Below are 15,323 nucleotides of genomic sequence, written 5' to 3'. Positions count from 1 at the left end.
TGACGTTGAATTACAGATGGCGTTTCTTTTCAATTCTCTTATCAGTCGGTCGAGTCGGTTTCTGCTTGCCGGGGTCCGGGTGTGGTTATGGAACTTCTGGTCACTTTTAATTCCCATTGTGACGATGAATCCGGTCTTTGTTATCGCCTGGCGCTCCCCCTCTATCCTCTTGCTTCCTCTAGCTTTCTATTATCGAACAAGCCAAGTTGGCGAGCATCCATCCCCAGTTTCCAACCCGCAATCTTGAATCTTGTTCCCCATTTCCCCATTCTTTCCATCCTGTTCTACTGCGCTTCTGTACGCATAGTCAGCCCTGACACCCTATTTGTGTAAGCTCATGAGTGTTGTTGTTATTGCGATGCCCCGCCAAATCAGGAACCGTTCTTGACTGAGACAAAAGTTAAATACCCGCATGATGAATGATAAGGAGCCTTAGACAGGCAAACAATTTCATTCGCTGCCTTATGCTACGGGGTTAATCGTCAAGCAGACAAACTGAACTGTACTCCGTAGCGTATACACATTTACCGCCAAGCTTGAACTAATGCTTAAATAAAAGTTGAGGGTAGATTTTCCTGTACAAGTTAATAAGTGGTCAGCTTAGCTTAGACCCCTCATTCATCGTCAAGGTTGTTCTTGATCCCTTGATTCTTTTCGAGCTACTTGCAGCTTTTGTCTTGGCCCTCTCCAGCTACAACCTTTTTGGACTTCATCGACGCCATCATATTTTTGGTGTCGGCCCCAGATCGTACCCACGAGGGCCTTTGTGTGTGGCTTCATTCAGTGATACCCATACCTGTACCCACCGACTGAGTGTGAGTGTAAGGTTAGTTTCAAGGACTCGGCGCTATCTCTACACCTTGGTTGTGATGTCGCATACACCCCCTCGCTATCAACCTGCAACCGCACGCCATAAACCGACACCACCCATACCGTACCATACCTTCCTTACCTTACCATCCATACCTACATTTGAATACCTTACATAGGTATAGGTTCTGCTCCTGCTTGGGTTTGCTACGCTGCCTTACTTACACACACCGACCGAAGTCGCTCACAGCAGCCGACCTATCTTATACTTGTGCAGAGCCCAGCCCTCGTGTCTATTCGTGAACGACGACTTGACCATATATCTCCTGCAGGAGATCGACCTTGACCGGTGCAACGGAAACCCCTTGTTACAGCTGCAAGTCGAATCATCCTCTCAACTCAACCCATCTCAATTTGACTTCATCATCTGAGTTCTCGGCTCTCTTCGAACCCTTTTGAAGCTGCGTCGTCGCTTACAGGACCCTGAAAGCACCACGCTAGAACCTTTTCCAATTCCACCTTCACCCACAATCGCACATTGGGTCAGGGTTGTTTGTTGGATTACCATTTCCTTACCTATTTAAATCCACCTAGGAACTGGGGCGCACACACTGCACTGCACGCTGAGCGCAAGCCTGGCCTGGCGCAAACGCCGCGACGGAGCATCGTGACCTCTTTTTTATTTCTTTTACTGGGGTTTCGAGTTTACTAGTCGACAGTCGCTTTGTTGTATCCTGTCTAGGTTTCTCTATATTTTCCTCCCCCTCTTCTCTCTCTTGTCGACTTTCCTCACGATCTCCTACTTCTCCGTCCTCAGCTTCGAGCAGACCACCGCCAATAAACACCCTGCTGTCTGCTGGTGGTTTGGCTTCCGCACCTGCATTGGGCTCACCCTCTGGTCCACCACCACACTTGAGTTTTTACGTACAGACCGTCGCCTGTACCTTTCAACTTTGCCTTTCACTTGGTGGTCATATCCTGTTTTGCCTCCCAAGCCGGCATCCCGTGGGCCACCCCCGACTTAATACCGGCTCTGGCTCTGTTCCGACCCGGCTAATAAAGGTCTTCCTGTCTCCGCTCCGTGGCCGGTGGCTTCAGCCCTCGAGTCAAGTTCCGATAGCGACGTGATATTTTCTTTTTCTTCCCACTCACACAGAGAGTGCATCAGCGCACTGCTATAGCATGCCCGCTCAACTAAACGGGTCCATGACCGCCAGCATCCCCATTCGAATACCCGGCGACCAGGTCCAGGCTCAGGCTCAACCTGCTGTTTTTTACAAGCAGCACAAGCACTCCAGATCTTCTTATTCCGATTCTTCTCCGCTCGCAAATTCAAGGAACAATTCTTTAACTTTCCGTCCTTATAAGAGGCTCATGTCAAACCCAGACAAGACCATCGCTGTCATCAACGCCAGCGGGCGACAGGCTGCGTCTTTCATCCGCGTCGCCACAGCCGTTGGTTACCATGTGCGCGCTCAGTTGAGAAATCTCGACGGTGTCGTCGCTGCTGAAGTTTCGGGGAATCCCAATGTTACCGTATTTGTTGGCGAGCTCTACACAAGACATCAGCCCTCTGAAGCAAACCGTGATGTTACCAAGCACGGCCCGCTGGCCGGTGTCGGCGTCAACTACGACGTGATCGCAAGTCTGTTCCGCGGCGCACAACTCGCCTTCATAAATACAACTTTTTACGGCGATGAGATTCAAATCGGAAAGGCCCTAGCCGACGCCGCTAAGCGCGCGGGAATTCAACACTACGTGTACTCGTCCATGCCCGATCATGGTGCTTACAACCCCGAATGGCCCTCATTACCCCTCTGGGCTGCCAAGCATGAGGTCGAGCAATATGTGCGCAAACTCAGAATACCAGCCACTTTTGTGTACACTGGCATCTACAACAACAATTTCACCTCCCTTCAGTATCCCCTTTTCTGCATGGATCTGCAAAAGGACGGCTCGTTCAAATGGCAAGCACCTTTCCATCCCGACGCCAAGCTACCCTGGTTAGATGCCGAGCATGATGTTGGTCCCGCGGTCCTGCAGATCTTCAAGGATGGGCCAAGCAAATGGAACGGAGAGCGCATTGCACTTGCATACGAATACTTGACACCCAAGGAGGTGTGCCGACTCTTCTCTAAGGGAGTCGGCCGTCCTGTGCGCTATGTGCGAGGCCCCATTGAAATCAAGGTTCGAATCCCTGAAGGCTACCGGGAACAGCTCGTCGGTCTTGAGAAACTGTTCGACCCCAATCAGAAAGATCCTCGAAAGCAACCACCTTACTTTGGTGACCCCAAGGTCGAAGTCAGCTGCCCAAGTGAAGCCTTGGAGTTGTGGGAAGGCCCTCGAGGTATCGAAGAATACGCACGTGAGATGTTCCCCATAGAAGAGGAAGCCAATGGTCTCACATGGATGCTGGATGATGATGCGAGTGACGATGAGGATGTGCACAATACAGCAACCCATGTCGAGCAACTGAGAATCCACGACGGTGACGATGATAGCGACGACGATAATGACGACGGCCTTGTCATAAAAGGTCGCAAGCGGGACGAGGAAGAGTGGTTAGCATAATGGAAACCCATGGCGTCTGGATCTTGGCTAAAATACGACATCAAAAGCAGGAAAGGGGTTAAAAAGAAGAGTTAGTCCATCGGAATCTAGAAGCCCAGTGCTGAGGCGATTACGGAACGGAGCAGACCTGGCGACGCGGCATTGCATTTCGGCAGGAGTTGTGTTTTTGGAGAGGCGTCTCTACTGGCGTAGGTTTGGTCTAGGAAACTAAACGATTTTATTATGACTTGTCAATGGATGAAATAAAAGTAACGAATTACCTTTGCCCTCGATTTTGTTATGTCTTTAGCCTGTGATGTGTGTTGAAGGTGGCAGTCATTTGTAGATGATGCTCGTGCAAACTCCGCGAGACTGAGATCCAATACCAGCAGACTGGTTCGATACCTCTCGCTTGAAGGCCACCATCAATCTAAATGACTGGTGCTTGGCTCAAATGTCTGACTGCTCTTAAGTAAGACACACCCAACAACGAGCTGGCAAAAGAGTGCGTGTCGATAGAATGATAGTATACAAAGTGAGCCTGGAAGACAGATGGCTACCTCAATGGGGCTGAAATGAAATGGGGAACTCAGCTGCTTCTTATATACGATTATCTTAAAGCCAGGACTAATGGATTAATAAACGGCCACCTCGTCATGCATAACACCGCTAGGTTTATCTGGGCCCTTACATCAAGATGCTGGTTTGTCATAACAAGGTTTAACAGTATATCATCGCAACACCATTTACCACCCCCGCGTATCCGCCCTCCGTACCGTTGAACGTGGCTCCCATGTAAGATCACGTGGGGTTATGTTTGTTCTCGAGAGACTTGCTTGATAGATGGCCATCATACGTGGTTCTTCTATGCCTTCTTGGTGAAGTTCAGATCATATGGCAAGAATCACACAAGGACGAGAATTGCTACATTAACTACCCCGGAATCAAAGACTCGCCAAGATTATCGCCACAGCGGTCGAGTTGCACGCCGCGTGGGGGAGAAATCCGGGGTGACAAGGGGATGAACTCTCCGTTATCTAGCATGATTAGGGGCAATGCAGGAGAGGGTGGTCAGGGTGTTTATCTGTTATGCCTCTCCTTATCTATCAGGACTCTAGGTCCAAGATCAAACGAAGATCTTCAACAACGAGACAATGAGAGTCAGCTTTCTGTGAATTAAAGAATAACCAACAGCGAGTTCCATTCTGTGCATATTAAGCCAATATGGCAGAGATGAACCCAAAGAATTGTTCTATCTGCTCTAATCATGACCCTAGGTGCTCGGACACTGGGATATCACATGCCTCAACTGCAACTGATAAGATACACAACTTAGTACAGTATTTCCTATCATGGCCGCGGAGTCGAGCCGGATATCCAGAAGCTTAAGAAGACATTCAAGGCTTGATCACAAGTGCCCTCGGTCGTTGAAGGCTAATCGAGCCTCTATGATTGCTTAGGCGAGAAGATGACTGGAGTGAACGGTGTAATACTCTTGCCACCAACATATTTCGAATATCAGGGATATTGATCCTTGCTGGCTATCCACGATAAGGAGACTACTGTTCTTTTTGAATCAGGCTAGGGGAGGAAAGAAAACCCAGGACCTTGATCCTAAATGACAAAAAGACTATAGGTAAGTTTATGATATTTTTGCTAAATTTAGGATACATTTTGTTAAGTTTATTTGGATATCCTTTATTCAAGTTTCATATTTTCTTTGATAATCTCGTCGAGATCAACTGGGTGATATACGTTTTGTTCATTGATATTGTCACGTTCTTGTTCGAATTTCTCTCCTTTTTCAGCGACCACTGATGGCCCGGGGGCATCGTTTGATCGCTCTCTCAGGGCCTGGAAGTTTGAACAGGAGCATATTGCTGGGCTTATTTGCACCTTTTCGGGGGGCCTGGGAGGATAAGGACTAACAACTTGAACAGAAAACATATATCGGTGATACCGTGCTCGAAGTACTAATAGAATCTGTCATCTTAAGTACAAATATTTATTTTACCATCGCTATTAATTGCTTAAGAAGTGTCCACCAAGAGTTGAGAGTTAGGTGATTATAGTAATCCCATAATCCAGGAAATAAACAGGGATATAGAGTCATAGAATTTATAGACAAAGAATCAGGATCCTGTATTCGGTAATTATATCTTTCAAGCAACTTACCAATAAGCCGCCGAACATTCCACCGAGTTGTGCGATGTATTTGACAGGTATCTAACGTGGACTGTCGAACTGCCGGATAAAAAAGGCTGGGTTTTGCTAGGCAGTTAGCTAACAACTTTTATTATATTAATTATACTCATCCCTGGTCTCCCGTTATCGCTGTCGTTGCTCGATATCCTCAGTAAGTATGAACAGCTGTTCCCCCTGGTTTGGTTGATTGTGGGAGATAGGTAGTTCTGCGAGGCATATTGAAGCCTCTCAACCTTATCACAGCCTCTTCCACAAGAGTAGTTCGGGGCTTTTCGTCCCAGTCTCGCAAAATTCCGGGAGCACGACCCTAAAGAATGAAATACTTGTAGAACTTTAGGATGAACTTAGGTAAATTTTGTATTAACTTAGGAGAGCCTTTTCTTAGTTACTTCTAATACCCTGGTGTGCCTTCAGCCATTCCCTCTATGGCAGACGTCGTGAAGAGCATCCTGGGAAGACCCCATCTCCAGCCAATTGATCTTCTTGACCTTCCAGTTGTCGATGAAAGCTTTTGTTTCCGGGGTGTCTACCTCGATGTTGTACTCAAGAACGGCACATACCTGGTCGAGGGTGTTTATGTTGGTTCCAGTCTGGGGTACAAAGGGTACCTTGGGATCTCCGGTCGTGTCGCCTTTCACCAAAGGTTCTCATTGAGAAATTATAACTACCTGCCAAGAGATGTTAAGTGTCACCATTATAGTGTAGCCTGCAAAGACTATGTCACTCCACACTTCCGAATAGTCTCACTATTTGAAGTGATCCGTGGCAACGCGGTTGCATCAATTCTCGCGGAGCAAGGGCTTATGATATACCTCTCAACAGTGGCACGGGCATACCCCAATCAGCTGAATCTCTTTCACGAAAGCAGGAATGGAATCCAAGATCTTCCTGACTTCAGTGACATCGGTCTGAACAGGGCCCTACCCTTAGCCCAAAATCAACATTGGTTACCTTGCAATAGGACCATTTATCAAGAATGGTTGAATGGAAGAAGCCAAGAAGCCCACTGTTGCAACTGTGGCCGCCCATTCACGAATCTTCCAGACGAAAAGAGATGGAAAGGCTTCTTCGAAGCGAGACGTTGCGCTGCCTGTTGGCTCCGTTGATACAAGCACAAGGAGGAGAACTGCCCCGATCTCATTACTGACGCAAGGATGCATGAGGCCTGAGTTGGCTGGGGCAACCCTGATGCATGTGGGAATCCAGCATGCGAAGAGCCAGAAATGCGCGCAATTTTCGTTTTTGGGTCAGGATATTCCATGCGCAGGTTGTTACCTGCATCTAAGAACTCACGGCAGCGATAACGATAACCCGAAATATGGGCAGACGGCGGCGGGTCATCGCAAGTGGGTAGAGGAGGGGCATGACGATGTCTATGGAACATATCGTGTACCTAGTCCGATTGATAGCCACCTCGTTGGAGGGAAAGGCTGGAAGACAGCATCTAAATGCCCGGCCTGCGCTCGCAAGCCAACCAAGAAAGAAGATGAGGAGTGGATGGAGCTGTATGGGGATATCAGCGCAATATGTGGTGTAGACCGCGAGTATACCATTTTCATAATGCGCCGCACATAGAAGAGGGCTTGTGCTCTCCTCCAAACCAGGAAAAAAGGGGATAAAACATCTGACGAGGTCGATGAAGGCGCCTCCCAAGACTAGAGCCGATATACTCCTTTCACATTAGCGTCTTCTAGACACGCAAATAAACTATTCCCTCCTCCCCTCCTTTCTCACGATCTTGGCAAATGCAGGTGTTTCAGGCAGCAGGTCGCTATCTTTAAAAGACCGATGCAGATGAATGGCCTGCCCTTGAGCTTTTCGAGTCCAAGAACGTGAATACCCCAGGGACGACCCCTTCATTGAAGAGTAGGAAAGGACTTGAAGAAACCGGTAGTAGGCATGTTAGAGGATAATAAAGCTTCTATAATGCCAGGGGAAAACGTAAGAGGGCATAGCAAGCGTACTCCGTAAAGTACCTCTTCTTGCGGGAAGAGGTAGTCAAACGATGCAGTCTTCAAAGCCCGATGGGTCAGAGACGGTAGTTGCCACGTGAGAAGTTGGAAGTATACGACATCTTCGGGCAGGGAATATGAGATGGTACCCATTGAAAAGCTGTAGGACGTGAAAAGATGGTAGAAACAGCTTGATGCAGAGATGCCTTGACCAACCTCTTGAGCCGTTTTATGACCATATTATTCTCCCCATAACAGCTATGCACGAGTCGCATCGTCGCAGGTCCTATTTGTTCCTAATGTCATAGTCAGTGCCGGTCTATTCCGCACATGGCCGATATATTGCTATGTAATGGGCTGCTGACCATTCTTCTTCTTCTTCCGCACTCAGCGTATAAAGCGGCACAGACTAAGGTTTCACAGTCATATCCTCGACTTCAAGTCCTTGGATGAGTTGGTGGATGCCTGGAACCATAGCTCCATCAACGAATTCAATATCGGTGGTGGCCTCGGTTTCGTCAGTCCATTGCTTTGCGTTTTGATAATTTCGTGACAACACCTTTCAAATCTATTTTTGTCTTCTCTATTGACAGGTATTTGGCATGTATGGCTCCATGTTCATTGGTGGCTTGCCAGCAAACTATCGAAGTCTGGTAACCCATCCGTCGTTGCCTGTAAGAATTGGATTGACTGCTTCTTCATCTCCAAGTTCTAGAATTTCAGATTGGTCTGGTGGCCTTTCCAGGAGTTGATCAAGCACCGCATCAAGCTTATCTGCGTCGTTACAGCTCTTGTTTAAATCAAGGTTATATTTGCATGTCTTGTATGTATTCAAGTCAATACCGTGTATCACATATCACGTACAATATAAATTTCACAAGGGAGACAAGTTGAAGTCAAGAATGTATCATTTCTTGCTCATGAGAGCTATGCTTGTCGACTGCATTTCCATCTCAGTCGAGATCTAAAAACATAAAAACAAAACAGATAGCAAAGGGTATTCATAATACCCCCCTCCACAATCTGCCACCATTTCCCATGGAGCTCAGCATGCCCCTTCTCTAGATGATGACATGGTAACGCCGGCCAATCTTACGAGCTTAGGCCGTTTTTGACTGCCTTGACCATGTTGTAGTGCTCCTCAAAATCGTCGCTGATAAGTTGACACTTAAGTGTCCGGTTGTTGACTTGCAACTCGTGTGGGATGTGAGGAGGGTGGTCAGTCCCATCCTTGCCAAACCGGACGGTACGCATTCATGCAAGGGAAATGATAAGCTCGGAGTTGTACTCGTCGACGCGGGTTCTCTCGCACATATCCCAGTTCACAATGGCAGCCTCAATGGCCTTTGCCATTGTGTATCTATCTTTAAACCTGACACACTCGGCGCTTACAGTGAGGCCACCCTCATCCTTCCAGCAAGTCTTAAAATCCTTGCCTTGAGAGTTTGCCTTAAATGAGATGTTCAAGTATGCACTAGCGTTGGCCATGCGATGGGGGTTTGTCTGGAAGTCTTGGCCTTGCTTCTGTTTTGATGGCGTGACGGGTAGATTCTTGATGAAGTAGCTGGCGGCTACAGACGTTTCCTTGAGTTTCTTGACGTTTAAGATAGGCATAGCGATCATGTTGTTATCTGAGTTACAGGCAAAGAACACCTTTTCAAAGAAAAGGTTTCGCATTTTATCAGTGATAGCCTGGGCGCCTGTTCTAGAGACAGGACGAGAATCACACTATTCCTGCAAAAGATTATGGAAGCTAGATTTTTCCTGCTCTGAGAGTTCTTCCGCTCTAAGGATAGTGGTGTTGGCCATACGGTTGATAACTTGGTCGTTGGGCATGATGATAGATGTTTCCTGAGTCCAACCGTTAGTCAAAGACTCGTAAGAGTTGATAGGGTTGTAGACTTGCTGAGATGCTTTGAAGAGTTCTTGTTTGAATGTTCACGAGACGGAATCTACAGGATGTGAGAGCAGATGGTTACGTTTAAGTTTTTCTGTTTTGGAATTATCGTAATTAAAACCAAGTTGAGTGAGCGCTTGCTATTGTTGAAATGATTTCTATTGTCGAGTGATGTTTGAGAAGAACAATAAAATAAACGTGGGACCAGTTGACCATGATGAGCTCTTGTGTAATACGCTAGATATACTGATTTAACGTCCCTTAAAGGCGGCAGTGCCACGGAGCTTCGATATAAACTATAGTGATTCTATGGTTATATTCACGTTGGTTCGTTTCGGTCACCAAGTTTAGTCATTTCCATGGTGAGTAAATGCAGATTAACTAGTATGAGGTTGGGGCATACGAAAGACGAAACAGGAAACGCACTTGTGGCACAGCTTATATTGAAAATTGGAATACGCTACTGTATTGTGCCGATGAAAAGTTGATTCTCTATTGCATTTATTTACGTTTTATATCCGTCTGAACAATCAATATAAGACCAATATGTCAAGAAATAACGCTAGACCACTTCCACCGAGAAGGCGACCCCTACGAGAGCGCTCAGATAATGTCACTGGGTTATCGGCAGCTCAAGAGAACCTCAAAGATAAGAGTAGCAAGGCCAATGAACAAGAAGTGGATTCAGTGGTTGATCTCAACCAGATAATTGAGGAGATTGACTTATGTGATACTGCAACAGAACAAGATGTGGATCCCGATGAGGGTAAGGAAGAGGAAGACAACATCGACTGGGTCACTCGACTCAGGATCAGCAAGCAAAAGCCTCCAAAGGACCTAAGTCCATTCATGCCTAATGGCCAAATTGCAATCAATGCTGCTAATGTTTAAAGATTCAACAATAAATGCACCAGTGTCACAACCAACCCCAAAGCTTTCGCAGACCAGCAAGACCTACAAGCCGGAATCACTTTCGCGGATCGAGCAATGACTCAAGTAGTCATTGAAGTATTCCAAAGACTTGAAGTTTAAGATCTCACGAACGCATTCCCGAGAAATGTCCCTGATGTGGTGAAAACCATCTTGGCCTTGAGGAACTTCTGCCTACAGAACTTCTCTACCTTCCCCTCGTTGATAGTAGCTTTTGACTATGGGGTGTATACGTCGATATTGCAATGAATGCTGACACCGATCAAGTGAAATGAGTATATGTCGGTTCAAGTGTTGCATATAAATCCTATATTGGCATCCAAGAACGCGTCAGGCATCACGAACGACAAGCTCAGAGAGACTATAATACACTAACTACCTGAGAACAAAAGATCAAGGCACTATCAAGCGATATGCCATGATGACGTCGAACCAAACTTCCGGGTTTTATCCCTTTTCGAAGTAACACCTGGCAACAATATGGCCACAACTATTGCAGAACAGGTCGTGGTATTGTTCTTGGGAACGATGCCATCTGCTAGCTCTGTGCAAAAGCAGTTTTCATGTGATCTTCGCACATTGATACCTGGACTCCCAGACCTTGGAGAAATAGGACTCAGCTGCGCACTACTTTACTATATGTTGAATGGCTGAAGAAGACGAAACAATTGAGTCAATATTTCAATTGTAGACGCCCTGGTGCAGAGCATTGGGCATTTGGGTTGTATGGCCCTGACTCTTGCTACAAAAGTTGTTTAGTATATCGAAGAGCTCACTAAGGGTTTAATCCAAAACAGGGGATAGATACTACCAGCAATAGGTTACTTGGAAGCTAGGTCTACGGTGACTTGTCCATAATGAGGGTTAGTAACATGACTCTGAGCACCACCTATTCTCTGAACTTCAAGCCAGCCATTGACGTGGCATAGTATTGAATTAGGTCTTTCTTTTGGTAGAATAAAGAGTGAAGTATTGGATTGCATGAGCTTCACACTTGCAGAGAAGCCTCAGGTAGTCAGAATATTCAAGACTACCCATCAATATTAACAGCCAATTGGTCAAAGATTCTACCTAACTTACCATAACTCTTCTAAACATTTTCTAAAATATACTAAACTGACCTAAAAGTTTTCATTACTTAGGGTTCAATCCTAAGTTCTCTGCCGTTCCCTAGACTAGAACAAGCGGGGATACCTCACACGTCACGTTGTAAACAGAGCTGGTACTCAGCAGTTACTGCGACACATTACAAGCAACCCATACCAGGTTGATTCATGGATGTATACTATAGCCTTGATAACATGAAAAATACCTCAAACTAATGTAATACAGCATCTGCGGGTTCCCCTCTGTCTGGTCTTACTCCTCAACTCGCTTGCTCCCCAACGGAGCCTCTTCATCAGCAGTTGCACCAGCATGGCCCTCAGGGAGGGCATTGAGATCATCCTCATGAATGTCGAGGTCTTTAAATTGCAGCCAGAAGCATGTCCCGGCAATGACGGCGAGGATTGCGACGACACCGTAGTTCCAAACAAGAAGAGGATCGGCCGCAAGACCAACGAGAGCCTGACCGAGGGCAGCCGAGAAAGCTGTCATGAAAAGAGCCACGGCCTGGACCATGGACCGCATGTTCTTGGGAGCCTTTGAGAAGGCATACTCAAGAGAAGTAATAGAAGCGAACACTTCAGAGAGAGCAATGAGAACATAACTGCCTGTTTGAGCCCAGACGTTGATGGGGGCTTCTGCGCAGTTGACCATTTTACCTTCTGCTTCACTCCAGATTTCACCTGAAGCATACATGCCACACTCGGATTTCTGGTAGATGTAGTGTTGGACAACTGCAGCCCAGATCATGGCAGCAGCTCCGGTGAAGAAACCGGCCGTGATCTTCTTGATGGGGGTAAAGCGAAAACCGGCTTTTCTGAGGGCAGGGTAAATGAAGAAATCATTAAGCGGGATGAAGATCAAAAGAGCGAAAGGATTGAGATTCGAAAGAATGTCGTTAGGGACGCCATGACGCTGCATCACAGCCGCCTGGGAGATGAGGTTATTGTTGACTATTTATCTCAGTTACTCTTCACACAACTCATCTCAATGCAATGATCAACTTACTCTGATTATAGCAGAGCCAGAAAATTGGGTACCAGCAGAAGACAGCACATGCGTTGAATCCTCGGCTGAGCTCGTCGACCCAGGCGTCGTCAAAGGTCATCCATTTAGGACGGGTCTCATGGCTGAAGTTTGAGGGCTTAACTTTCTCCCAAAAGTCATCTCTATGAAGATTTCTCCATGTAGCAACTGGATTGATGCTCCAACAACCCTTCTGGGCAAGAAACCAAGTCTTAAGTGCCTGTCCCAGGACGGAGCCGCCAGGAGGCCTTCGCTCATACTTGTTGCGGTTCAACCACATTACAAGCGGACACAGACAGAGCATGAACGTTGGCAGTGTATAAGATAGCCAGAAACCGATTTCCTTCTCCGCAAATACCATCTGCGTCGTGCGTTAGCATCAGTTGTGATATGCAGAATCTTGAACTTCAACACCAAGTCTCAACACCTCGCCTCAACACCACGCTTCAACAGCCTCAGTTTTGGGATAAAGAACGTAAAATACTCACAGTAACCTGGCCTACCAAAGCCCCTACGTTTATACAGAAATAAAACCAGCTTTTGGCGTTAGTTTTGAAGTGTTTGTTGTGTTGGGAATACTCACAGATACACCCTTTCGATTGTCACAGCAGGGTCGACAATGACACGCTCCCCTGACTTGAGAGTCTTCACATGCATATACTGCTCGCCAAGCTGCTCAACAATAAGAGGATTGACGTTAGGTTTGAAACCGCCAGTACCGAAACCGATAACAATGATAGCAATGATCATGGCGCCAAGGGCGCCACCTTGGTTAGAAATGACAGGGGGGATCGCGGACATTATCAATATAATGTGCCCAATAATGTCAATTCCGAGAGCCCAGCTGATGGTTTTATAACGGCCCCAATACTGGTCAGCAATATAGGCACCGAGAAGGGGCATAAAGTATTGCCAGAACTGGTTGAAGGTGGTGATTCCGGTCGAGGCGCGCTGTCCCATATCGAGAGCACCAGGCTGTTTTGGGTCAGCTCCAGTGGTAGAGCCGTCGGGAAGCTTATGCTGAATGAAATTGGTGACTTTCTGAGTTAGTATGACTGAACTTATGTTATCGAGGCTGAGTGAGAACTTACAAACAACGGTACAACCATAATAAGAGAAGCGCTCGCACAACTCCACGAAAGCAATACTGAACAGCTTCATGGGAATCTTGTTTGGGACTCGGCGCAAAGTGCCTAATTCCTCTGCAGTCGGGAACTGACCATCTGGTGTGACACCACCAGCGGGGGCAACAGCGCCCGCATCTGCAGTGGCTGGACGAGGGTCGGTGACGATAGAGGCTCTCTTCTCGGCAGAGATAGAAGCTCGCTTCTCGTCAAGGACCTCAGCTCGGAGACCGGCCACAGTTATGGGCTCGGCGAGACTGTCTCCTGCAGGCGCCATGGTGGTATGTGTACGGATCTTTGGGTCCGCAGAAATGAGACAAGATAGAGGTCAATACAACAGCACTCTGCCAGATACGAGCCAGAGAATTCTGTCACGGGGAGAGACGTTTTATATCTTTTGGAGTGTCGGACAACGCTACCATAATGGACCTTCTACACCGGATAGCACCGAGTACGATCGGCATCGAATAAGAAGCCAGAGGGGGGCAATTGGACAAAGCCAAGACGCCAGATCTGACGAGAAAACGCGAGATATGCATCTCGAAAGTCAGGAGGACGTATCAACTGCAAGGATACAGAGAAAGAAGAAGGTCGTAATTGCTACCTACTATAAAAGGCTTGATCCCAGGAGACTCACGACAAGGGTGGAATCCTTCTCATCCTGCCAAGATATCTCATGCAGTTTGATAGTCGATACAGGATTTTACGGTCATCAAGGAAGCGATGTGCATACTGTTGGTTGGGCATCTTATACAGAGTAACTACCACTGTATGTACAATCTAAACGCTCCATGTTAGGATGAGGTTGAACTTTTGCAGTATACTAGTCTTACATTTACTTGGCAAGGACAAAAAAGTTCTTAGTAGCGTTCTTTAGCTTGCCAATGCAAGCCAATGTTCGGGAAATTTATTTCTGCATCTGGGCGGTACGGTCTGTGTGAGACTTGAGAACGCCACCTAGGTATGGACATGGGCTAACATTTTGAAGCTCTACAGATGTGATATTACATCAATGTACTCACAAAGAGTTGTGCGACCTTCACCTCGGGTCGTGAGAATCTTTTTGATAAGGACCAGAGTATCGAGGTATTGATGACTTCGACTTGGCAAACCGTATAGTCCTTATCTGTGGGATCCAAGTTAGGATATGACTCCGACAATGCGACACAGAGGTTACGGAGCTAAACTCAGTATGCATCTGAAGCAGTCAAAACGTTCCTGATTAGCCAGTCTGCAGCCGTCCCGTGATAACGAGGATGCCAAGACAGACACTGGGGGGACTAGGTGCTGGTGGTTGTTACTCGATCTTGGCATAAGAAGATCCATGGAACGTTAAGAACTTTTGTAAGTCTGGGCATGATAAATGGGGAATAGATAAGTAGGGGATGGCATTGGATTCCCGTGTTGCAGTCGGTTTAAGGTTGTGTGGTCGGCCATGATAAGGGCTCGTACCAATGGGATACGAAAATTGGTCCAGGGCATAGTACTGTACTACGACTTATACCCAAATGATTTACTAGTCGATGGTCCTTTTTGGCTTCATGCTACCAGGTGGTGACAGAATCTTCCTCAAAGGTTCGAAGGACCATTGTGCCTAGGCCTGTATCGTTGGATCAAGATATACCTGGACATACTCCGTATACAATGTCATTTGCTTGCCGGTCCCCAAGGACATCTACCGTATTATCTGCCAGGCCACCACCACACAAGACCATCCCCAGCTCT

The 15,323-nt window shown here is 46.9% G+C and overlaps 5 protein-coding genes; 3 read left to right on the top strand and 2 right to left on the bottom strand.

Moving 5' to 3' along the window:
- Positions 1-1,992: 1,992 nt before the first annotated feature.
- Positions 1,993-3,381, top strand: FFUJ_02636 (probable nitrogen metabolic regulation protein nmr; the record flags this gene model as incomplete). The annotated part of the gene is made up of 1 exon (XM_023574391.1): positions 1,993-3,381. One exon carries the CDS (start codon positions 1,993-1,995, stop codon positions 3,379-3,381), a length of 1,389 nt encoding a protein of 462 aa, XP_023427754.1.
- Positions 3,382-5,990: 2,609 nt separating this feature from the next.
- On the top strand, positions 5,991-7,140 carry FFUJ_02635 (uncharacterized protein; the record flags this gene model as incomplete). XM_023574390.1 has 2 exons in its annotated part: positions 5,991-6,471; positions 6,557-7,140. 2 exons carry the CDS (start codon positions 5,991-5,993, stop codon positions 7,138-7,140), a joined length of 1,065 nt encoding a protein of 354 aa, XP_023427753.1.
- A 1,631-nt stretch (positions 7,141-8,771) lies between these two features.
- On the bottom strand, positions 8,772-9,194 carry FFUJ_02634 (uncharacterized protein; the record flags this gene model as incomplete). Its single annotated transcript, XM_023574389.1, has 1 exon — positions 8,772-9,194. The coding sequence occupies one exon, from the start codon at positions 9,192-9,194 to the stop codon at positions 8,772-8,774; it is 423 nt and encodes a 140-aa protein (XP_023427752.1).
- Positions 9,195-9,960: 766 nt separating this feature from the next.
- Positions 9,961-10,305, top strand: FFUJ_02633 (uncharacterized protein; the record flags this gene model as incomplete). The annotated part of the gene is made up of 1 exon (XM_023574388.1): positions 9,961-10,305. One exon carries the CDS (start codon positions 9,961-9,963, stop codon positions 10,303-10,305), a length of 345 nt encoding a protein of 114 aa, XP_023427751.1.
- A 1,398-nt stretch (positions 10,306-11,703) lies between these two features.
- Positions 11,704-13,875, bottom strand: FFUJ_02632 (related to PTR2-Di-and tripeptide permease; the record flags this gene model as incomplete). XM_023574387.1 has 5 exons in its annotated part: positions 11,704-12,401; positions 12,457-12,835; positions 12,963-13,011; positions 13,058-13,511; positions 13,566-13,875. 5 exons carry the CDS (start codon positions 13,873-13,875, stop codon positions 11,704-11,706), a joined length of 1,890 nt encoding a protein of 629 aa, XP_023427750.1.
- Positions 13,876-15,323: the final 1,448 nt, after the last annotated feature.

The sequence above is a fragment of the Fusarium fujikuroi genome, chromosome FFUJ_chr03 (assembly GCF_900079805.1).
Source record: "Fusarium fujikuroi IMI 58289 draft genome, chromosome FFUJ_chr03".
Lineage (NCBI taxonomy): Eukaryota > Fungi > Ascomycota > Sordariomycetes > Hypocreales > Nectriaceae > Fusarium > Fusarium fujikuroi.
Note: the sequence above shows the minus strand (reverse complement) of the source record. Positions and strands in the feature narration are given on the sequence as shown.